Here is a 20,743-nt window from a genome sequence, read left to right on the forward strand (position 1 = left end):
CGTGTATGTAATAAACATGTCCTAACAGCAGTGCGTTGTGTACATGCCTCTTACTACTCAAACGTTATTTATCGGTGTCAGATCGATGATCGCTCGACACTTCATTCTGTTGGATTTCTCATATATAGTATCTGCCCCCATATCAATACTCGATACATAAATCGGGGCGACCCTGGTGTGAATAAAGGTCAGCCTCTCATGCATTTTTCCACCCGCATGCATCTTCTTGACTGATGGATAGCATGTGTCATCTCAGTGTACCCTGAGGATGTATGATGTATGATGTATGATGTATGATGGTGATGATGATGATGATGATGGTGGGATGCATGCATTGATAGTCATGTAAAGGTAAAGGGTGAATAAGGTTTGAACTGATGTGTGTTTCAGTTGAACCTCACCCACTGCTCATGGCTGTATACTGTATAAATACTGTACATGAATCGAAGTACTGACACTTTCCCCTCTTTCATTTCCTTCTCTTTCCTATATCGTACATTCATCTACTCACACCGTTGGGTTAATCACATCTCATCTCAACACCCAACAAACGATCCCCCTCCGCCCCGACCTCTCAAGACAAGAACAACCTCGCTGCCACTTTCTCTTATCTCTTCCCACTCGCAATGTCACATTCCCCTCCCACCCTGTTTAAGGGACTTACATTCTACATCCAACCATTCTGCAAGATGTCTCAAGATTCGCAATCAGAGGTCAAGCAGCGAGAAGACCTCATGCGAGTTGTGAGGGGTGTAAGCGACCTTCTCTCCCAGCCTCACCCTTGTTCCATATACGGACGTTACGTGACATGAGCTGACGTGAGATCGATTTTCTCAATACTGTAGTATGGCGGCCAAATATCTTTCTCTCCCACTCACCCCGCCGTGAGCCATATAATCATAACCAGCCTCAAACCGTTCCCTAAAAACGAAATCATCACTATCAAACGAAGGACCGACTCGTACACTTACCCTCGACCACCTCCTGTGCGGATGTTGGACGAACACGGTTGGGCAGCTTTTAGGCTGGTAGAGGATTTTGGCGGAGTACTCATTCCCACACGATTTTCCGGTCCATCATCCTCGGGCAGGGACGATGGAACTGGGCATAGAGAGGAGGAACGATGGGATGGGCGGAGAGTGGTGCTCAAGGAAGATTGGCTGTTTGATTGTAAAGAGGAGGAGATGGTGCTGGGGGAATATCAGGATTGGAATGGGTGGAGGGTTAGGTGAGTGTATGATCCTCTTGTTCCATCCCGCTCCTGGATCTGCTACCATCATCTCATGGCGATGTATCTGGAGACGGGGGAGGGATTGCTGATGATACGCCGAGTGTGTAGGGCGAGATACGAGGACGCTGCAAGCCCATCTCATCTTGATCGTTCGTTCAGCAATAGACCTGTCGATGCTCAGCCTCTCAGAGCGATAACTTGGTACACCCCCTCGGAGTTTGATAATCGACCAACTCAACTACACAATCGAGGAAAAACATCGAACTCTGTGCTTAGCTGTCATCCCGTCGATCCGCCTCAACACACGAGATCGACCAGCTATGAGAGTCTTCTGACAGGCAGACACGATGGACTCGAGATACCAAAACCAGCTCCTAAGCACATTCTCCCACCTGATCCTAAAGTTCCTTGTCGTGGTACTTTCCCATCATCTACTCAGCAAAGGTCAAGCATCTCACCTCTGATCCTTCAGTCACCGAATCAAGATCCTTTGGAAGGAAGATGCGAGTCGCACAGTGATAGTGATTTGGACTGCTTGAATTCGGATCCGGACGATCAGGAATCGGGGAGGGATGAGATTGATACTGCTGTGATAGGCAAGAAGCGGTGAGTGTGTCGAATCATACAGTGGTGAACATGTTGAAAAGATACTGATTGTTCTCACTGCCATTTCAGACCACTCGTCATCTCACGAATGCGGTTCAAGAAACACAGAAAGACGGAGATTTCGAAGACTATGCCAAACCCGCTGAGACTGGATCAGCTTCCTTCGTACTCCCCGTGCTCAACTCAAATACCTCCTACTCCAATCTCAGCGTCCCGAGCGACAGATCCTTCAACTGCACTTGCAGACAATTTTGTTCTCGACTCGAACAAAAACGTTTTATCCACGAGATGTGCTAAACCCATCGGTATAGACGCTTGGACCATCATCGCCCAAGAGATTGTGGATCACCCCAAGGAAGGAATACAGTCGGTCTGCAAGCGACTTGCCGAGAAGTACGAGGGGAGGACGTGGACAGGTTGGAAGAGCCTTCATTGGAGAGATCGAGGGGAGATTGAGGAGTTGCAAAAGGTCATGAAGGGGATGTAGGAGGATAGACCTGGATTCAGTTACAACATCGTTGATGGCAAGGAGTGTATAGTCAGGGATCGTTGGAGGGTAATCATGCTTTGGTCGTGGGATCGTATTGTACAGATATATATGCATTCGTCATTCATGTCAACCATACAGTATACATTAAAAAAGGGTGAAGAAAGTTGTGATCAGCATGTTTCAGGTATTATACTCAACTTGACATGAGGTAAAACAGACTATACACTATACTGTATATATAAGATTACCTCTCTCTTGAGCAAAACACGTTTTCGCCATTCCCTCAATCTTTCTTCTCTTCCCCCTTCATTTTCGTATGATCATCTCTAAAACGTTTATCCACCCATCTTCATATCCGCACCAACACGCTTAACAAAGCATTGATCGGGACAGACCATCCCATCTCCACCTTCGATACAATACAAAAACCTCGCTCGCTGCCACTTCCACCACCCTTAATGTCATACCCCACCACCAATATCTTCCATGGATTCACATTCTACGTCCAACCTCGATGTAAGATGTCTCAAGATTCACTTGACCAAGTCAAGCAGCGTGATGATCTGATCGACCTGGTGAGGAACGTGAGTACTTCCACTTTCTCATACGTACTGTAGCCTCACATCGTACTCTAGGATAAACACAGCAACAGACAAATGAGCTGACGAAAGAATCTTGAATCAGCATGGAGGCAGTATATCCTCATCTCCCACTCATCCTAGCGTCACTCACATTTTAATTACATCCCTCACCACATTCCCCAAGAACGAGATTATCACTCTACGAAGGTTATCCTATTCTTCTCCACCTGTGAGATATCTCGATGAAAATGGGTGGGCGACATTTAGATTGGTAGAGGAGTTTAGTGGGATCCTCACTGACCCCACCTACCGTCTTCAACCTTTCTCCTCGACATGCCGTATGTCTAATGGGGATGAAGAAGCTGAGATGTGGGATGGAAGGAAGGTGGTGTTGAAGCAGGATTGGCTGTATGATTGTGCTGCGCGAGGCAAGGTGTTGGGGGAGTATCAGAATTGGGGTGGATGGAGGGTAAGGTGGGTTGATCTATCTATCTCCCCTCTTGAATATCACATATCGTATTATAAACATTCCACTTTTACCTTTGAATGCTTAGCTACTTGATCATGAATGTTACTGACCGATCTTGCAATGCTCCTTTTGTAGAGGAAGATTCACCGTCGGCCCACCACTCAATATTCCTCTTCCTCAACTACCATTCGATTGTAAACCCAGCACGAAGCCTACTTCGGTCACTGTTGAATGGTACGAACCACCCGAATACAACTCTGAACCTGTCCACCTGGTCACACGAAAGTACACTTGCACCACTATCCCTATCAATCCTTCCAACAGACTGCCTCAAATCGTTTGGGCTACGAAAGATTATCATGGTTATCTCGACTTTACCGAAGATCAACTTCGACCGCCTAGAGTGTTTCTCATGGGGGTTCTACCTCCCGATCCAAGATCTTTTCCCAGACATACTGGGTCTCCAACGAAGACCCAGCTCACTGACTATGAGCCTGTCGGAACGAAGTATGGTTTATCGATTGAGCGAAGGGAGGAAAAAGATGAGTATGATGATTTGGATTGTCTCGATTCGGACCGAGAGCAAGATGAGCTGGACAATGACATGGTGGACAGTAGAGGATGTTCTTCTGGCATGGTAAATGCGATTAGGTGAGCACCACTTGTTCTCTCTAGGTGAGGACAGGCGGCTGCACGTACGCTAACTTCTCGGTACATTGTCTAGCTCTAAATACTGCTCAGCTGCCACCAGTGAGATCGTAAACATCCTCAAGACGGATAAAAACACATACGGAAATAATACCAACAGCAGCACCGAGTTCCCTTCCACTATCAAACTCAGGTTGAAAATGACTGCTAGATCAACGTCAAATTCCTCCTCAAGAAAAGTCAGCTTTCAACTACCTCCTACTCCGATCTCAGCATTTCTTCAAACCGAACCCATCGGATTAGCAGATAGTCAAGCTTTCCCTCTCCCCAAACGAAAGCGTCCCCACACTGGTGATCTCGATTGTACCCGTGGCAAGAAGCCTAAACCATCCCCTGATGAGGTTTGCCACATACTCGCTCAAGAGCTGTTTAGACATCCCGATGAATCGCAAGCTTCCATCAGCGCAAGGTTGGAAGGGTTGTACGAAGGTAGGAAGTGGACTACGTGGAAGAGAAGCTTTTCGAGGTATGAGGAGAGGATTGATAAGGTTTTGAGGGGGTTGCAAGGGAGATGATGAAGGTGAGATGAATCGCACGAGATGATTGAAGCAAAGAAAAAGGATAGGAGAAGATGAAGGGGTACAATAAGCAGTCTGCTCGGGTAGCTTGGGTATTAATATTGGCGTTTATCAGAACTGTTTTGTAGTATATGCCGTACAGTATCATGCATTGATCACCATGTCGCTTGACCTTTGATCTGCGAGGTAAGTGGATGCACGGTCAATGACTGCCCTGGTCTTGGTCACATACATATTCATGGTTTGCATCGGTTTGTTTGAACACTGTACTGTACCGTACGCAGGGTGATGTGATGCGATGTGTATAAAAGGGACACAGTATCATCTTATCTTTCCTTTCCTTTCCTTTTCCTTTTCCTTTTAATTACCCTCCCAAGTCTCAAACTCTCGTTCTTTCGTCCTCTTCGTCCTCTTGCACCCATCACAGAACACGAGACATTGCCTCACCCCTGTGCGACATCGAGTCATACTCTACGCCACTAACCCTTCGTCCCAACCCCTCAAATACTGTACGAGTACTTTACGGTATCAACAAAACCCCATTCATTCATAATGGCAAATACATCCCTCTTCGAGGGAATCATATTCTACATTCAATCAACTTACAAAAACGGTATCAAACCCCATACTCAAAATGCCAATGATCCTTCGGGTGACCTAATCAGACTGGTACTTCTAGTGAGTATGGCTATAGCCTGTCCAATACAGTATGCCACACTCGATGAAGCTGACGTGAGATCTACCTTTTCCTGCATAGCACGGCGGAACAATCTCCCCCTCACCCATCAATCCGAAAGTATCTCATATAATCCTCACTTGCCCACCACCTCATCCCAAGGACATTATCCTAAATATCAAGCGTGGGGGTTGTATACTTACGTCCGCGGGGAAAGGGTATACTGATGAATGGCTCGATGAGAATGGATGGGCGACATTTAGGTTGGTACAGCAATTTGGAGGGATGGTTGTTCCGTCTCTGTCTTCTGGGGCAGAGGGTAAGACGGGATGGAGCGAGGAGTGGGATGGGAGGAAAGTGGTTTTGCAGAAGGGGTGGGTGAAGGATTGTTTGGAGGAAGGGAGGGTTTGGGGGAGGGAAGATAATTGGGGTGGGTGGAGGGTTAGGTCAGTGCGAAGTATGACTTCGAATTGATATCGTGCTTTTGGCGATTATCTCTCTCTTGCATTTCAATTTGGAGATTATGGCATCTGGGTGCATATCAAACAAAGCAGATGTCGTTGTGCTGATGTACCGGATTTTGCTTCACTAATAGAGGAAGATACGTCGACGAGCCAAACCCATCTTCATCAAACATACACCGACCTTTCTTGTTGGGTCCTAGACCTATCGGACCAAACTCGGATCCCATCTTTGCGCCTGGGATCACCCCTTTCAGATTGGACGAAATGGACGACCGACATATTCGATCGAGTAGTTCAGACGAAGAATTCAATCCCAATCTCATCGAACTACCTGTCAACCGATACAGCAGGTATCACGATCACATGGACGATGGCGCTCAACTGCCACAACGACTTAGGGCGCAACCATCTTCCATTTCGATTCTAGAAGGAGGGATCGTTCGAGAAAAAGACGATGATGGTAGCCCGCCTCTCCTCAGCCACGAGGACGAAAGCTTGGAGGTGCCCCCTCAAGATCCAAGAAAGTTGTTGAGAGCGTATAACCGCAGGGATCTTCCAAAACAGGTCCAAAATCTTGAACCGTCGTCTACACCTTCTTCTCGTGGCTTGCCTTCCTTATACCGACAAGCACATGCCTGCTCGACTGAACACCATCAAGATCAAATCACTACTGGAGAGATCCCAGAGATCCCATCGACGTTCGACTCCCCCACTCAAGAGAAGGTAGTCAAAACTCTTGATATGAGCGTCGACGTTGGAGATGAAAACGATATCGATGGGTATAGTGATCTCGATTGCTTGGATTCTGACGTTGAAGAAAGGGTGGATGATCAGGAGGAAGTGGTATACGAACAGGAGAAAAGGGATGAAAGCGAAGTTGGCGATACTGTGGTCAGAAGAAGGTGAGCTTGTCTGGATCGTCGATGAATGTACTGTAGGCTGATTTGTGCTCACAGATCATTCCGACTATCCGAGATGAAATTCAAGAAGAACACCCCCATCTCTCCTCTATCCTCGACAGTCGATCAGGACCCAAATCAAGATCATCAAATACCCGAGACATCTGGCGCGACACACTCGACTGCCTCAGGCATCATCAATACATCATCATCATCGTCCGCTACTTTTACCCCTGACCCGGTGAACCGAAAACGATCATCCACATTCTCTGATGGAAGGCCCTTGAAAGCGAATAGGAAGGCAGCGGTGGTGCCAAAGTTGTCGAAACCTGCAGTGTACGATTGCATGAAGGTTGCCGCTTGGGAGATGGTGAATCATCCGGACGAGAGTAGGAGAGCACTTGCTGGTAGACTTTCGGATGTATTTGAAGGGAGGTGTGTAAGTGGATGGATCACTATCTTGCACGGACACAGGAAGGAGATTGAGGAGATGGTGGATGAGATGATGGGTGGAGGAGGAGCGAAGTGAGCTGATCAAGTTGGAACTGGGAGTAGTATGGTATATTCGGGATGGCTGGAATCTAAAAGCACAAATAAGTTAGTGATCTATGATATTGGGATGATACTGTACCGACGATAGTAATGGTTATGGACATTGCATAGGTGATGGTGTCGGTGATATAGCGATGCTGCTGGATGATGTTTGTGAAGGTTTGAATGTATGACCGATGCAATGGTACGATTAATACTAGGCTGCTTTGTGCACCTCGGTTGATGCATCATTCTGTGTCGTTGTCATGTCGTATGATACAATGCAGTCATAGAGTGTACCAGTGTCTCACTTTTGATCATACACAGGATACACACAAACAACGCGTAAACAAAAGAAGATTCTCATGATTCTCTCAAAAGTAGAGTCGTGTTATTATACACTGTATACTGTATTGTACCCTATGCACATCATCAACATCTTATCTTGTACATCCACGGGTCTCTCAGCTCACAACACATATCATACCCTGGTACCCTAGTAGTAACGTAGCCACAAGTATGACCCCTACAAGGCTATTCGACGGTATAGGTTTCTACTTCAGCCCAGTCCAGGGCGAGGATATACTGAGCTCAGACATCGGACGAATGATCATGGTGAGTATAATCGTACCGCTTCTACTCCACACTCTGTGTCCATCTGACTGTACTGAAATCGGAAATAGCCCAACGAAGGTATAATCTACCCCATCCCCTCACTCGACCAAGTCACCATCATCCTTATCCCCATGTCTCTACCTTATATATCGGACGGGATGATCCCCCTCGATCCAGATTTCACATGGGAAGATCCTGATACCCTCGATGCAAAGCGGGAATGGACACCTGAACTGCTGGTGAGGTATTTCGAAGATACTGTAAGAGAAGGGGTGCGGAGTGAGGGGAGGAAGGTCGTATTGGGACATGGGTGGGTGAAGAGTTGTTTAAGATCTGGGAGGATGTTGGGTAAAGGGGACGATTGGGGTGGATGGAGAATCATGTGAGTGCGGTACAGACCACTACCACTCATGTCTGCGTGTTCTACTTAGCCTGAGCCTGAGCTGATGTAGTTCTACTGCACTGGATCGCAGTGGGAGCTATGATCTGTTCGACACATTCTCTCAACTGACAAATCAATCAGATCACTTGTCTCAAGCTGGTACCCAATCATACCCAATCACTTTAGCTCAACCGGTACAACCTTATCTTATCAATCACGCGAGTACGAGTAACCTTTTCACGAGCAATCCACCCGCTCACTCGATGCCACATTCAATCTCGGCAACACCTCATCAACTTCTCTCACATTCAGTTCTCGGACATGGTACGATCCACAAAAACTCGGAAGGAACACCACTCTCTACTCGTGGAGGTACTGCATGTCGTCCCCAGCAACCTCGCACTATCAGGTCAAACACTGACTATCAACGCCTTCCACCCCGTCATGCAGTACGAACACCACCACCACCGAGACCTCGCTTTCCTGGATGGCAACCATCAGATACCGGTAGTCTTCGAAGTATCGATACTGGGAATCATCAGCCGCATCAATCTTACAGTCTCTTCTTCAAACGTGCTCAGAACCTTTCTCGTACTCCTGTCTCCATCGCTACTGCAAACAATGCGAGTACATCAGCTCAGATCAGTACTCCTTCACATGCTAGCCCTGGTCACCATCAGCCTCAATCTTCAAGGTTTCATCCGTATTGCCCGAGTATACTCCAGAACGGTGATCAGCAAGGACAACCACAACTGGTATCTCCGCGAGATCGTGCTGAACAGAGCATGGAGAGTCCTCGATCGGCACCTGCGCCTCCTCAAAAGATGGCAATTACCAAAGCCTGGTCGATCGTACCTTCCGAACGATCTCATCCCACTTATATCCCTCCATCACCTATCTCACCTGCACCACCTCACGGACAAGGTAAATATCCCGACATCAGCAATGGACCTCGATCAAATGGATTGAGAATCGTTTCACCTTCTGTACCTACCGCTCGAGCGGGAAAGCGGCGAAACCAACCAAATCCCCCTCACCCAACGTCGTCCTTCAGCCCACCATTTTGACGAGTCTTTCTCAGCCTCTCTGGTGGGATATGGGCACCTCCAGGACAATCGGTGTTCCCAGTGGAGCCAAAGAGACAAGAAACGAGTCCACGGTCGTGGGCAAGACGCCCATCACACCTCTTTTCGAAGCAAAGTCCGGTGCCGTAGCTGAGACGCCCGTCAAACCTCTGTTCATCGATACATCGGGCAGCCCACTAAAGATCTTCGTAGAGAGTAATGTACATCCGAGGTACGAAAGGGAAGTCCGAGTATGTCTGATCCACCTAATATATGGAAAGACGGTACGACGAGGTATGTATGTGCTGACTAGCTCCACCAATCTTACAGCTGCATGGTGGTCATGTATACCCCCGACCCTATGCACCTATAGCTGTCCTTTACAGGGCTGCAAACGAAGCCAATCCTTTTTGACCCAAATCAGCGGCGGAGAATGGAGCGATCTGGCGGCATAGCAGGACTGGGGGGATTGCGGTAACTCTTCAATGGTTGGAGGATTGTTTGGAGAAGGGGGAGTTGGTGAATACAGCGCGGTATCGAGTGAGGGTTGTTGATTACGCTAAGGATTTGAGCGCGGAGAGACCAGAATGGGGGGAACGAGCTGTGGACGTGGTGGGCACGTTGAGTGCGAAGCAGGTAGTCAAGGTGAGCACGGGTGGACTATTCCCACCGATCCGTCTACTATGGTTAAGGCATTTCATAGAAAAGGATGCCATTGCTGACTACACGATTATCATACCAAGTCATCCCAATCATCGTCTATCAGCCACATCACTCTAAGCGATCCCTCCAAGTCACCTGAAACGTCAAAACCTGTCGATACCACCGCATCTAGTCTACCCATCATCAGCAATACGTCCTTCCCCACATGTCCACCCATGTCAGCGTACGATCCCCTCGCATGGCAGGTGGAAAAGATCGCTCAAAAGATCTACGAGAAGGGAGAGATAGAAGGATTGAGATCTGTGACGACCCGAGGGGGCGATCAGGTACGTCACTTCTCCCCCAGCATTGCTGCAAGGACTAGGAGTAAGCTAACACAATGCAACGGATGGTAGGCAATCGATGATCATTGGATACGGCTCTGCGATTCGGCAACTCATGGACCGCTCGTCAAAGCTAGAGTGCGACAGCTGCAAGATCAGGTCACGAAGACTGCTCCACCGATTCATCAGGACGAGCTTCTTATCACCACCTTCACCTCCAAAGAGGATTCGATATTGACACCCTCGATAACCAGCGGAAGAAAGAAAGACAAATCAGCAGATCTGGATTCCAATGAACTTGGACTTACCTCCTAGTTGGTGGATAGACTATTGAAGTTTCTGAGCTATCGTGATCATGGTCAAGTCAGGCAGAGGGATCATCCCGCCCAGAAGTCGGAGGATCGAAAAGATCAGATTAACACGCAATCTAATGAAGTTGGTGTGAGTGGGGAGATACGAGATCTCAACGAAGCGGATTTAGAGACGTTGGATCGGTTCTTCGCGGTCCCCAAAACTATGGATGAAAGTATCTCACGAGTCCCGAATGGGAATAACCAAGATGAGGGAGCAGGTGAATCTCAGAGGATGACGGTGGGGCAGGATCCGAGTATCGATGTGTTTGACCTGTATTGCAATGACGGCGAGGGACAGGAGCTGGATCTAGGGGTTAAAGATCGTACGAACGCGACCTCGATCAATCAACGCCATGAAGCTATCCCGGTCTTCCCCCAGAGCAAGATGGACGGACCTGCCTGGAAAGAGGTCGAAAGCGATTGATGGGAGTTAGAGTTCGAGTCGTTCTTTGAGAATCTATTGGATGGGTCTGGGTCCTATTCGAATGATGTTGATATGACTCTGGGTCAGGCGTCAGTGTTGAACAAAGATTGACAGGTCGATGAGGGTGGGGACGAAGAGACGTCGGAGGAAGATATCCCGTTGAGGGTGATACAAGCTAGGCGAGTTTCTGGGATCAACGGGTAATGTAGAGGAAGGTTTTACTGGAATGGTTCTTTTCGTGATTGGGTTTCCACTTTCTTTTGTAAACATATGAAACAATCTTGCAAGCTAACATTGCGATCTTGTTCAACCGAACAATCTTTACAATATCATAATTTCGAGTACATACCAAAAATGAAACGATCATACATGCCAATGCAGATACACGGATAATCATCGACATATCGGTCATATGGGTAGAATACCAAGACCTGCTTCTTACTTTGACGATTCGGCATGTCCTGTTCAAAATTCTGAAACGACTGAACATAACATGAGACGATGCATGTGATCGTATGGTACGAGGGAGACATCATAGATATGGTAATGTAGACACATAACCTTGAGAACCTAAAAGATACAACATATACGATCAAGCAACCAACCATTCTCAATCCTCAAGAGGGTAATCCACCACATCAAGCCATGACCTCTTCAAAATCATCTTCCTCATCCTCATCCTCTTCCTCTTCTTCCTGACCATCGCCCATCTCCTCATCCCCCCCAATAGAAGGCTTAACATCCCCTTCTCCCTCTCCCTCCCCTTCCCCAGTCCCTTCATCCTTCGCATCGCCTCTCCAAGACTTCTTAAGTTGCCACATATTCACGTACTTCCCCTCCCTTATCTGCTCGGCGACGTCCCTAAGGACCTCCCTCAACCACCCGTCAGGCTGTCTGAGCGTGACCTTCAAAGCGGGGATACCCCAATATGGCTTTTCCTTGAAGAGGGAGAAGATACGGTCGGTCAACTCGTGCCGCTCGAGTCGGGCGTGGCGCTCGCCGTTGTTGGTTTTGGCGGAGGACTGTGGGCGGGTGGGTGGGTGGGTGGGCGAAGTGAAGATTGATCACGTGGGGAAGTGTAATTGTGATAATCGATGGGATGTTTGAGGATACGGGAGTTGAGAAGGGCCGAGGTGATAGGAAAACAAGAGTCGCAGATTAGCGTGCAGTCAGAGTATGAAGTGTACAGAGGGGCAAGTGTCGACGGTAGGCGGGTGCTCTCTACTCACAATCATACTGCTTCCGAACGTGGAGATGGCATTCCTGTATCCACTTGCCAACTGGTTCTGCTCAGCTTGCGAGATACCGGTATCGTCCATCCGCATGACGGGGCTGTGATCGCATGAAAAATATAAATTAGCGATCATTGCGAGATGACCGCATATGCAGCATCGAAAGAAAGGCGCACTCGAGAGCAGAACAAGAACGTGTGATTGAGATGATGATGGACAGACGAATCTCCAGAGCGATCATGAAATTGGGTTGATAGTATTGGCGGTTGCACATCTCACTCACCGCTTGGACTGCTCACTCTCCAACCTTCGTTGCTCTAGTATCTTAATATACTTCTGATTCTGCATGGGTGTCACTTGACATTCGTGGTCTACTTTGGCGATGAGTTTGGGCTGGGCTGAAGGTGAGGCATAGAAGGTATCAGCTTATACCTTTTCTGGTGAGACAGCACAGGGGGAAGTAAATGAGTTGAATGCCAAAGCTCCAACGCATCTACGTATTGAATCCTTGAAGAATAGGTCATTCTCCCCAGAGAAAGCGTCGACTCAACTACTCTCCGTTTCCAACACGATACACTCGAACAATGGACTGAATATGAGACAAACCACACTCACCCTTATGTCTCTTCCTCCTCCCTCCAACGGCACTTACCCCCTCCGCCTCGCCCTCTCCAGCTCCTTCAGGCATAGCCACACTAGTTGAGTCCTTTCCATACACCCGCTTTTTCTCTGTGAAGACATATAGGTTCCTAGCTCGTTCTTCCGGTACGTTCACCTTGTATTCATCGGGAATTCCTGATGTATCGTATTGCGTGTGTTTGCGAAGGTGGTCTTGGTCATCTGCCCCGTCAGAGGGCTTCGAGTCGGGATGGGTGAGGCGGAGGGTGATTTTGGCTGGGGTTGTGCTGGGGTGGTGTCAGCGGGGTTTTCAACGAGTGTACGATAGTATGACGCAGGAGTGTATATTGGGATGATGTGATGATCGGATATTAACGGTAGGCAGTGCAGCAGAAGGTATACAAGTGGTACGAAGATATGATTCTCAACGAGATAACGTTGATACAAGTAATGTAGAAGTGATAAGAGATGTAACATATACAGTATGATAATAAGATCTGATATACAATATATGGTATATGATACACCAATATATAGACGTATCCCCCCATCCCACCCCTAGCTTCCATATATATTTCGCCCCCATCCCACCCCCTAACTACCGGACTAGAGTCAAGACGGCCCCCCATCCCACCCCAGTCTGCCAGACAGTAGTCAAGAGTGACTCACGAATTATCCACCACCAAACTCCCCAACTCCACTCCCCTTTCCTCTATCATCTCCCATCTCTCCAATAGAAACCTAGGTATCTTCAATGCCCATACACTCGATCCATTCTTCTTATCTGATATTTCTAACTGTTCATCTTGGTCTTGTAAGAATGGGAAGATGTGTTCGAGGGGTGCTGAGCTTGGACCTGCTAGTGAGGAGGGGGCAGAGAGGGAGGTGATGGTTATATCTGGTTTTGTGTCTTGGGACATGATTTGTATGCTACTGTCGTGGGTCTGTAATCTATAGGTGTATATATGAATGAGTAGTATTATATAGATGTTAGAGAGAAGTAGGTTGTGTGTAGTATAGTTGTACATGGACATGTATGGTGGAGGAGCAGAGTAGTACTGTACGGTGATATTCGGTGTTTAAGGGTTGATATGATGACACGTGGTTTGATGTGGCACAGTATCCTCTAAGTGACATGTCATCACTCTCTCCACTCTCACTCACTTCTGCAGACGCGTACAATGGATGGTGGATGGTAACATCATCAATCCATTAGTTCATCATTCATCACTCTCGATTCACTCACTAGACATTCTCGAGTTACTGGAAAGAGATAGATAGCTGCGAGGTCTACTAGCCCGCTATCAACCACTACTACATATCTTGACTTGACCCAAGAAGAAACGCAGCTCAAAATGGACTATATCGAGAGTAAGTGTCAACCCTCCCTTTCACCCACCACTCATCACGTCCGACTGTGACCTACTGCTGGCCATCCCAGTCTCATTGCCAGATCATCTCCCCACCGCTTAGATTCAAGCTGACTCCTTCACCCCCTCTACTAGGTCTCACAAAACAGGCTCAGAACCTGACAATGTACGATGTCAAGTCATACTACAACCAAGCCAAGAACATGGTCCTCAACGTTTCAGAGATGGAAGCGAAAGTTAGGGAGGCGACCAACGATGATCCTTGGTGAGTATACCTTCACATAGTCTCGGCAACCACTTAATTGGATTAGTAGCTGATAACCCTGTCATTGGACGTAGGGGAGCAAGTTCGACATTGATGCAGCAGATTGCTGATGGGTGAGCTGGCTTTCCCTTCCAAGAGCAAGGTAGTATGGTAGCTGACGACAATATTTATCATCAGAACACACAACTTGTAAATCAGCTCGCGTCACACCTTCTCCGTAACTTCAGCTGATTTCCAACGTACAGTGCCCAATTCAACGAGATCATGCCTACAATCTACTCAAGATTCATGGAGTGAGCTAAACTCTCCTCCTCGGTCTCGAGACTAAGCTGACAACACACTCAGGAAAGAAGCAAGAGAATGGAGACAGATCTACAAGGTCAGCTATTTGAATCCAGTGATCTTAGCTCAAGCTAACCTTAGATGTAGGCTTTGACCCTCCTCGAATTCCTGGTCAAGAACGGTTCGGAGAGAGTAGTAGATGATGCCAGAGCCCACGTGTCTACCATTAAGATGTTGAGGAGCTTCCATTATATAGATGAGAAAGGCAAAGATCAAGGTATAAATGGTGAGTTGGTGTTGTTTCCGCAACCTTCGCAACGAGCGGCAAGCTCACGACGTCACTTGAAATATTCAGTCCGAAACAGAGCTTCGGAGATCGCATCGTTGCTGGGAGACGTAGATAAGATACGAAGCGAGAGAAGAAAAGCCAAATCCAACAAGAATAAATATCAAGGTGGTGGGAACGACGGTGGGATGAGCTTCATCACTCCCGGTGGAAGTAGGTATGGTGGATTTGGGAGTGATAGTTTAGGTGGCGGTGGTGGAGGTGGTGCAGCCGGTGGGTCCAGATACGGCAGAGGGGACTATGGCAACGACGATGGTGAGTTGCCATTCCCGTCTCAATTGGAGTGCTCTGCAGCCAGATCACACGGAAATTTGATACGTAAGCTGATTTTGTGCTTGCAAACTATGGTAGAATACCGATCATCCTCACGAACTTTCCGAGATACCTCTGCCAAAACCGAGTACGATGAATACGAAGGTGCCGATGACTTTGACGATCAACCCCCTCGACGTACTGCCCCCGCTTCATCTAGTCGAGTAGCAAGTGGTGCAAGTCACAGAGCTCCTAAACCAGTAGCCAAGGAGGAGAAACCGGTGGAGAAACCCAAGGAAGTCAATCTGTTCGACTTTGACGATGAACCTGCTCCCGCACCTGCACCTGCACCTGCTCCTGTAGCTCAAGCTACACCTTCTTTTGGTGGTGATGGTGAGATCCCTCTTCACCATTCTCTGAATGCCATGAGCTGACGATTTGCCCAGACGACTTCGACGATTTCCAACAAGCTCCTTCATCCTCTGCTCCTGCCCCTGCTCCCGCTCAAGGTGGAAATGCCAATGCGAATCTCTTCAACCTCCTCAACTCCAACACTTCCTCTGTACCTGCTCCTACTCCTGCTTCTGCTCCTCAAAAGCAAGCTCCTCCACCAGGATACAACTTCTCTAGTCCACCCATCGCCCAAACCCAGGCTCCTTCTTTTGCCTCTCGACCTTCATACTCATCTACCCCTAGTCAAGTAGCCTCTCCACCAGTGACTTCTCCAGCTGCCAAACTAGCCGGTGCATCCACTTTCGACGACCTGTTCAACTCGTCTTTAACATCCATGGGAGGTCAAAGTACGGCTAAACAAGCGGGTGGTCAGAAGACCATCAAGGATCTGGAAAAGGAGAAAACAATGAATTCGCTTTGGGGTTCTTCCACTACTTCTGTTAGCCAGAACCAAGGATCTCAAGCTAAGAACCAACAGGCTCAGGCTGCTAAGAATTTGGGGGGTGGTGATTTTGATGATCTGCTTTTGTAAGATGGTCAGACGGGGAAACATCATCCTGTTAGGGATAATGATGGGAGTACCATGGGTATAGTCATTTGACTGCCTGATTTTGCTTTTACGAGAATATGAGTCTCGAATATGAGATACGGAATACACAGATGATACCCTTGTTGAGATTAATTTCTACTCTACATATGCATGTTAGATACTGCTTGATCAGTCTTGCTCTGAACTCTGGTGCAAAGGTCACAAATATCACATAAGAATAATGCCACATCATCAGTTGACTACGATGTCGGTGATCACCGCCATTTCAACCGATTTCTTCGCTGGTTCAAGTCAAAAGTTCAAAATATTTCTGAAATGGGTCCTCTTCCCTTCGACATCTGCATTTATCTGCTATCGTATCTCTGCTTTTCAACTCATACAGCAGAATACATATAAACCACCAACATGGTCAGGTCTTACATGCGACACGGCCCAACGCAGGTGAGCTGTTCCCCTATGAATGGATCTAGGGATATAGAAATTTACTTATCCAAACAATTCTAGGCCTTTGGTATCGTCAATTCACCCACTGCCAATTCAGCTTACGATGGACGATTGGCCTATGTAGCTGGGTGGGAAGATGTGCTGGTATGGGATGTGAAGCGTGGTGAGATGGTGCGTCTTTGTTCCTCATCTGATCAGTTGACGTTTCCCCTCATTCTCTCATTCTCTTGGTCTGTCTGTAGATCTCCTTCTCAATCAACTGAACGTTCCCTCGATAATGTACTAACAGTGAGAACTCTAGATATCAATGTGGCATTCCCCCTCTCACACATCCCCCGTATCATTCCTCACCCCCTCCCCATCCACCTCATCATCCTCATCGTCCACCTCAGACACCCCTCAAACATTCGCAGTATCCTACCAAGACGGCTCCATCCGTCTATGGTCATTCAACCCCTCCACACCCGAAGTCGAAGCCAGCGAAATAGTAACATTCAATGGACATAAGAAATCCATATCTTACATGACATGGGACAACTCCGGAAGCAGACTAGCATCGGGCGGAGCAGAGGGGGAGATAGTGCTGTGGGACGTTATAGGTGAAATAGGATTATTCAAACTCAAATCTCACCGGGGGCAAATAACGGGATTGAGGTTCATCCCTCACCCGAATCCTAGTAAACGATCTCACCCCGGGTTTCTGGTATCGACGTCGAAAGACACGTACTTGAAGCTATGGGATTTGGAGACTCAGCATTGCGTTCAGACTATCGTCGTTGGTCGGGGGGAGGTGACTAGTTTGGAGATAAAGGAGTACGACGATGATACTTCTTCCGCTCTGGAAGATGGGGAGGGGGAAGAGAGGATAAGGGGTCGATGGGTCATTGTCACTGGGTCGGGGGATGGGGAAAGTAAAGTTTGGACTGTGGAGAAAGAGGCGTTGGATAGTGGGTTGAAAGAGGGGGAAGATGGTCAGGTGTGTTGGAGACTCCTCCTGTATCCGCCCTACAACCATGCTTCTCCAGGTGTTAAGCAGCTGTTCCTGCCTGGTTACGATTGACCTGAGCGAAGATGGCGAATCAAAGACTAAATGTTGCTCGATGTAGCTTCCGACACTCATCAAACCACTCTGCACCCTTCCCCTACCTACCTCATCTCACGCCATCACCCAAATCAACTTCCACGAAACACTACCACTTCTCTTCCTCCAGACGAACGATAAAACAATGATAACCCTCCGTATACGGTCTGAGGAAGAGGTCAACGCAAAGCGAGCAAGACGGAAGAAGAGGGACAAGGAGAAGTCGAAGAAGAAGGGAAAACAAGATGAAGAGGAAGAAGAGGTCAATGATGTTCCGTCTGGAGAGGTGAAATGGGAAGAAAGGATTACGAGCTGGTGTGTGGTCAGAGCAAATGCTAAGATCAAGAGTTTCGCAATTGCCAGAGACCAGGTGGATAGTGCCAAGGGAGGCGTTCAGGTGGGTACTGTCCTTCGTTGAAATCCATCTTTGATCGCCCCACATACAATATACTGATTTTGATCATGTATAGCTTCTCCTCGCACTAGCCAACAACTCCATCGAATCATATACCATCCCCTCCCCCTCATCCACATCCAAGAAATCATCCAAACTACCCGACGGATCCACACCGGAACCTACCAAAACCCATGTCGTGGAACTCCCAGGCCATCGTAACGATATTCGATCGATAAGCATATCATCAGACGACCAGATAATAGCGAGTTGTTCAAACGGTACATTGAAAATATGGAATAGTCGCACAACCCAATGTATACGTACGATCGAATGTGGATATTCGATCTGCTCGACCTTCTTACCTGGAGATAGACATTTGGTGATCGGAACAAAGTCGGGCGAGTTGTTGTTATTTGATATTGCCTCTTCAACTTTGCTGGAGAGCTACAAGGCTCATAGTGGATCGGTATTTGGGATTGACGTCAGACCGGACGGGAGGGGGTTAGTGTCGGGGAGTGAAGATAAGGATGTCAAGTTTTGGGATTTTGAATTGAAGGAGAAAGGGGAGGGGGAAAAGGTCGTTGATAGGCTTGGGAGAGAGACTGTAGTGAGTGTGGTTTTCGATCTTATGGTTACCTTCTTTTATTCGGCACATCCCACAGCTCGATGTTCCAACTATACGGCGATCGAGATAAAGATATTAACATTCTTTTTATCATTTTTGACCGTGAGATTACCATGGGACATCCAAGCTAAATACCCCCGGTGATATAGTACAAAACCAAACAACTCGCCCTAGTCCATGTCCGAACCCTAAAAATGACAGACGACATCTTATGCTGCAAATACTCTCCCGACGGACGATTCCTAGCCGTATCACTACTAGACTCAACAGTCAAGATCTTCTTCTCCGATACACTCAAATTCTTCTTATCCCTCTACGGCCACAAGCTCCCGGTATTGTCGTTGGATATATCGCAGGACTCGAAATTGATTATCACTTGTTCGGCAGATAAGAACATCAAGATCTGGGGGTTGGATTTCGGTGATTGTCATAGGTCCCTTTTTGCCCATGATGACTCGATCATGCAGGTTTCGTTTGAGAGGGGCCAGGGACAGGAGAGGATTAGTCATTATTTCTGGTCGGTGGGGAAGGATGGGTTGTTGAAGTATTGGGATGGAGATAAGGTGGGTGATGTTTCTGCTCACATCGCAAAGAGTGTGGATAGTACGCCTGGGCATTTTACCCATGTTATGTCCTTGACGACAACATCATCATCGTCTCGTCCAACATAGTTCAGACCTTTCATGCTACCTGGAGCCAATCAGAAACGAGGAATGAACGCTGACCCATCTAACCCCAACTCCAGTTCGAGCTCATCCAGAAACTCGAAGGTCATCACGGAGAAATCTGGGCTCTAGCCACATCCCACAACGGTCAATTCGTAGTCACCGGCTCGCACGACAAGTCGATCCGAATATGGGAGAAGACGGACGAACCCTTATTCCTGGAAGAAGAGCGGGAAAGAGAGATAGAGCAGCTGTACGACTCGAATATCCTTGATAATCTCAACAAAGACGATCAGGAGGGCGGCGAGGGCGGAGAAGTTGAGGGAGTGACCAAGCAAACCAGCGAGACATTGATGTCAGGAGAAAAGATCATTGAAGCATTAGAAATTGCAGATAACGATCGAGAAGCCACTAGACAATGGGAAGAGGAGAAGGAAAAGGCGAAGATTGAGATACCACGCCCGTCTAGAAATCCCGAATTGATCGCTGCTGGGGATCTGGATCCGGACGAATACGTGTTGAAAGTCATACAGAAAGTCCCGACTGCTAATATGGAGGATGCGTTGTTGGTGTTGCCGTTCAGGTATGTTATTAGCTTGTTGGGGTATTTGGACGAATGGGCTTTGAAGGTGGGTCTTGCGTTTTTTTTCTGTTTCTCTTTCCCTTTCCCCTTCGTTTTTTCTTTCCCCTTCAGACGCTTCGAGATCAAGCACCATTCCCAGAAATGCTAACTGCTCGAACAGGGCCAACAAACCGTCTTAATCTCTCGAATCCTATTTTTCCTAATGCGCACACACTCCAACCAAATCATCTCCAACAAAATCATGCGCACCCCTTTACTCACACTTCGAAATCACCTTAGAGAATCGTTGGACACACAGCGGAATGTCATGGGGTATAATCTTGCGGCGTTGAAGTTTTTGAGGTCGTCTTGGGAGCAGGAGAGGACTGCGGGGCTGTACGAGTCTGAGGGGATGGATGAGGAGGCTGTTAGGAAGAGGATCGAGGAGGGGAGAGGGAAGAGGAAGAGGGTGGTTGTTTGAGATTAGAGCGGGGCATTGATATCAATGCTGTAATACTACAATTACCGGATGCATCGATTTAGTAGACTCGGCTCGCTAGGAACTGATCGGAATGGTACTGTGCTTGGCTCTGCAAGTATCAAC

The 20,743-nt window shown here is 47.7% G+C and overlaps 8 protein-coding genes across 8 annotated transcripts; 7 read left to right on the forward strand and 1 right to left on the reverse strand.

Moving 5' to 3' along the window:
* Positions 1-626: 626 nt before the first annotated feature.
* Positions 627-2,324, forward strand: I302_108522 (uncharacterized protein; the record flags this gene model as incomplete). The annotated part of the gene is made up of 4 exons (XM_019193710.1): positions 627-752; positions 846-1,228; positions 1,340-1,837; positions 1,907-2,324. 4 exons carry the CDS (start codon positions 627-629, stop codon positions 2,322-2,324), a joined length of 1,425 nt encoding a protein of 474 aa, XP_019043833.1.
* Positions 2,325-2,785: 461 nt separating this feature from the next.
* I302_108523 (uncharacterized protein) lies at positions 2,786-4,600 on the forward strand (the record flags this gene model as incomplete). The annotated part of the gene is made up of 4 exons (XM_019193709.1): positions 2,786-2,911; positions 3,012-3,382; positions 3,513-4,028; positions 4,102-4,600. The coding sequence occupies 4 exons, from the start codon at positions 2,786-2,788 to the stop codon at positions 4,598-4,600; spliced, it is 1,512 nt and encodes a 503-aa protein (XP_019043832.1).
* Positions 4,601-5,155: 555 nt separating this feature from the next.
* I302_108524 (uncharacterized protein) lies at positions 5,156-7,171 on the forward strand (the record flags this gene model as incomplete). The annotated part of the gene is made up of 4 exons (XM_019193708.1): positions 5,156-5,281; positions 5,361-5,725; positions 5,875-6,645; positions 6,700-7,171. The coding sequence occupies 4 exons, from the start codon at positions 5,156-5,158 to the stop codon at positions 7,169-7,171; spliced, it is 1,734 nt and encodes a 577-aa protein (XP_019043831.1).
* A 521-nt stretch (positions 7,172-7,692) lies between these two features.
* Positions 7,693-10,535, forward strand: I302_108525 (uncharacterized protein; the record flags this gene model as incomplete). Its single annotated transcript, XM_019193707.2, has 7 exons — positions 7,693-7,788; positions 7,857-8,170; positions 8,262-9,156; positions 9,225-9,528; positions 9,659-9,879; positions 9,978-10,223; positions 10,293-10,535. The coding sequence occupies 7 exons, from the start codon at positions 7,693-7,695 to the stop codon at positions 10,533-10,535; spliced, it is 2,319 nt and encodes a 772-aa protein (XP_019043830.2).
* A 201-nt stretch (positions 10,536-10,736) lies between these two features.
* Positions 10,737-10,997, forward strand: I302_108526 (uncharacterized protein; the record flags this gene model as incomplete). The annotated part of the gene is made up of 1 exon (XM_065870691.1): positions 10,737-10,997. The coding sequence occupies one exon, from the start codon at positions 10,737-10,739 to the stop codon at positions 10,995-10,997; it is 261 nt and encodes an 86-aa protein (XP_065726763.1).
* A 638-nt stretch (positions 10,998-11,635) lies between these two features.
* I302_108527 (uncharacterized protein) lies at positions 11,636-13,767 on the reverse strand (the record flags this gene model as incomplete). Its single annotated transcript, XM_019193706.1, has 5 exons — positions 11,636-12,019; positions 12,227-12,329; positions 12,513-12,627; positions 12,845-13,134; positions 13,517-13,767. 5 exons carry the CDS (start codon positions 13,765-13,767, stop codon positions 11,636-11,638), a joined length of 1,143 nt encoding a protein of 380 aa, XP_019043829.1.
* A 435-nt stretch (positions 13,768-14,202) lies between these two features.
* On the forward strand, positions 14,203-16,347 carry I302_108528 (uncharacterized protein; the record flags this gene model as incomplete). Its single annotated transcript, XM_019193705.1, has 9 exons — positions 14,203-14,218; positions 14,353-14,482; positions 14,557-14,595; positions 14,728-14,775; positions 14,828-14,861; positions 14,912-15,050; positions 15,120-15,365; positions 15,462-15,755; positions 15,809-16,347. 9 exons carry the CDS (start codon positions 14,203-14,205, stop codon positions 16,345-16,347), a joined length of 1,485 nt encoding a protein of 494 aa, XP_019043828.1.
* Positions 16,348-16,770: 423 nt separating this feature from the next.
* I302_108529 (uncharacterized protein) lies at positions 16,771-20,620 on the forward strand (the record flags this gene model as incomplete). The annotated part of the gene is made up of 8 exons (XM_065870692.1): positions 16,771-16,806; positions 16,870-16,980; positions 17,111-17,785; positions 17,916-18,287; positions 18,361-18,894; positions 19,062-19,475; positions 19,658-20,206; positions 20,321-20,620. The coding sequence occupies 8 exons, from the start codon at positions 16,771-16,773 to the stop codon at positions 20,618-20,620; spliced, it is 2,991 nt and encodes a 996-aa protein (XP_065726764.1).
* Between the last annotated feature and the right edge of the window lie 123 nt (positions 20,621-20,743).

Source organism: Kwoniella bestiolae, chromosome 7 (genome assembly GCF_000512585.2).
Source record: "Kwoniella bestiolae CBS 10118 chromosome 7, complete sequence".
Taxonomy (NCBI): domain Eukaryota; kingdom Fungi; phylum Basidiomycota; class Tremellomycetes; order Tremellales; family Cryptococcaceae; genus Kwoniella; species Kwoniella bestiolae.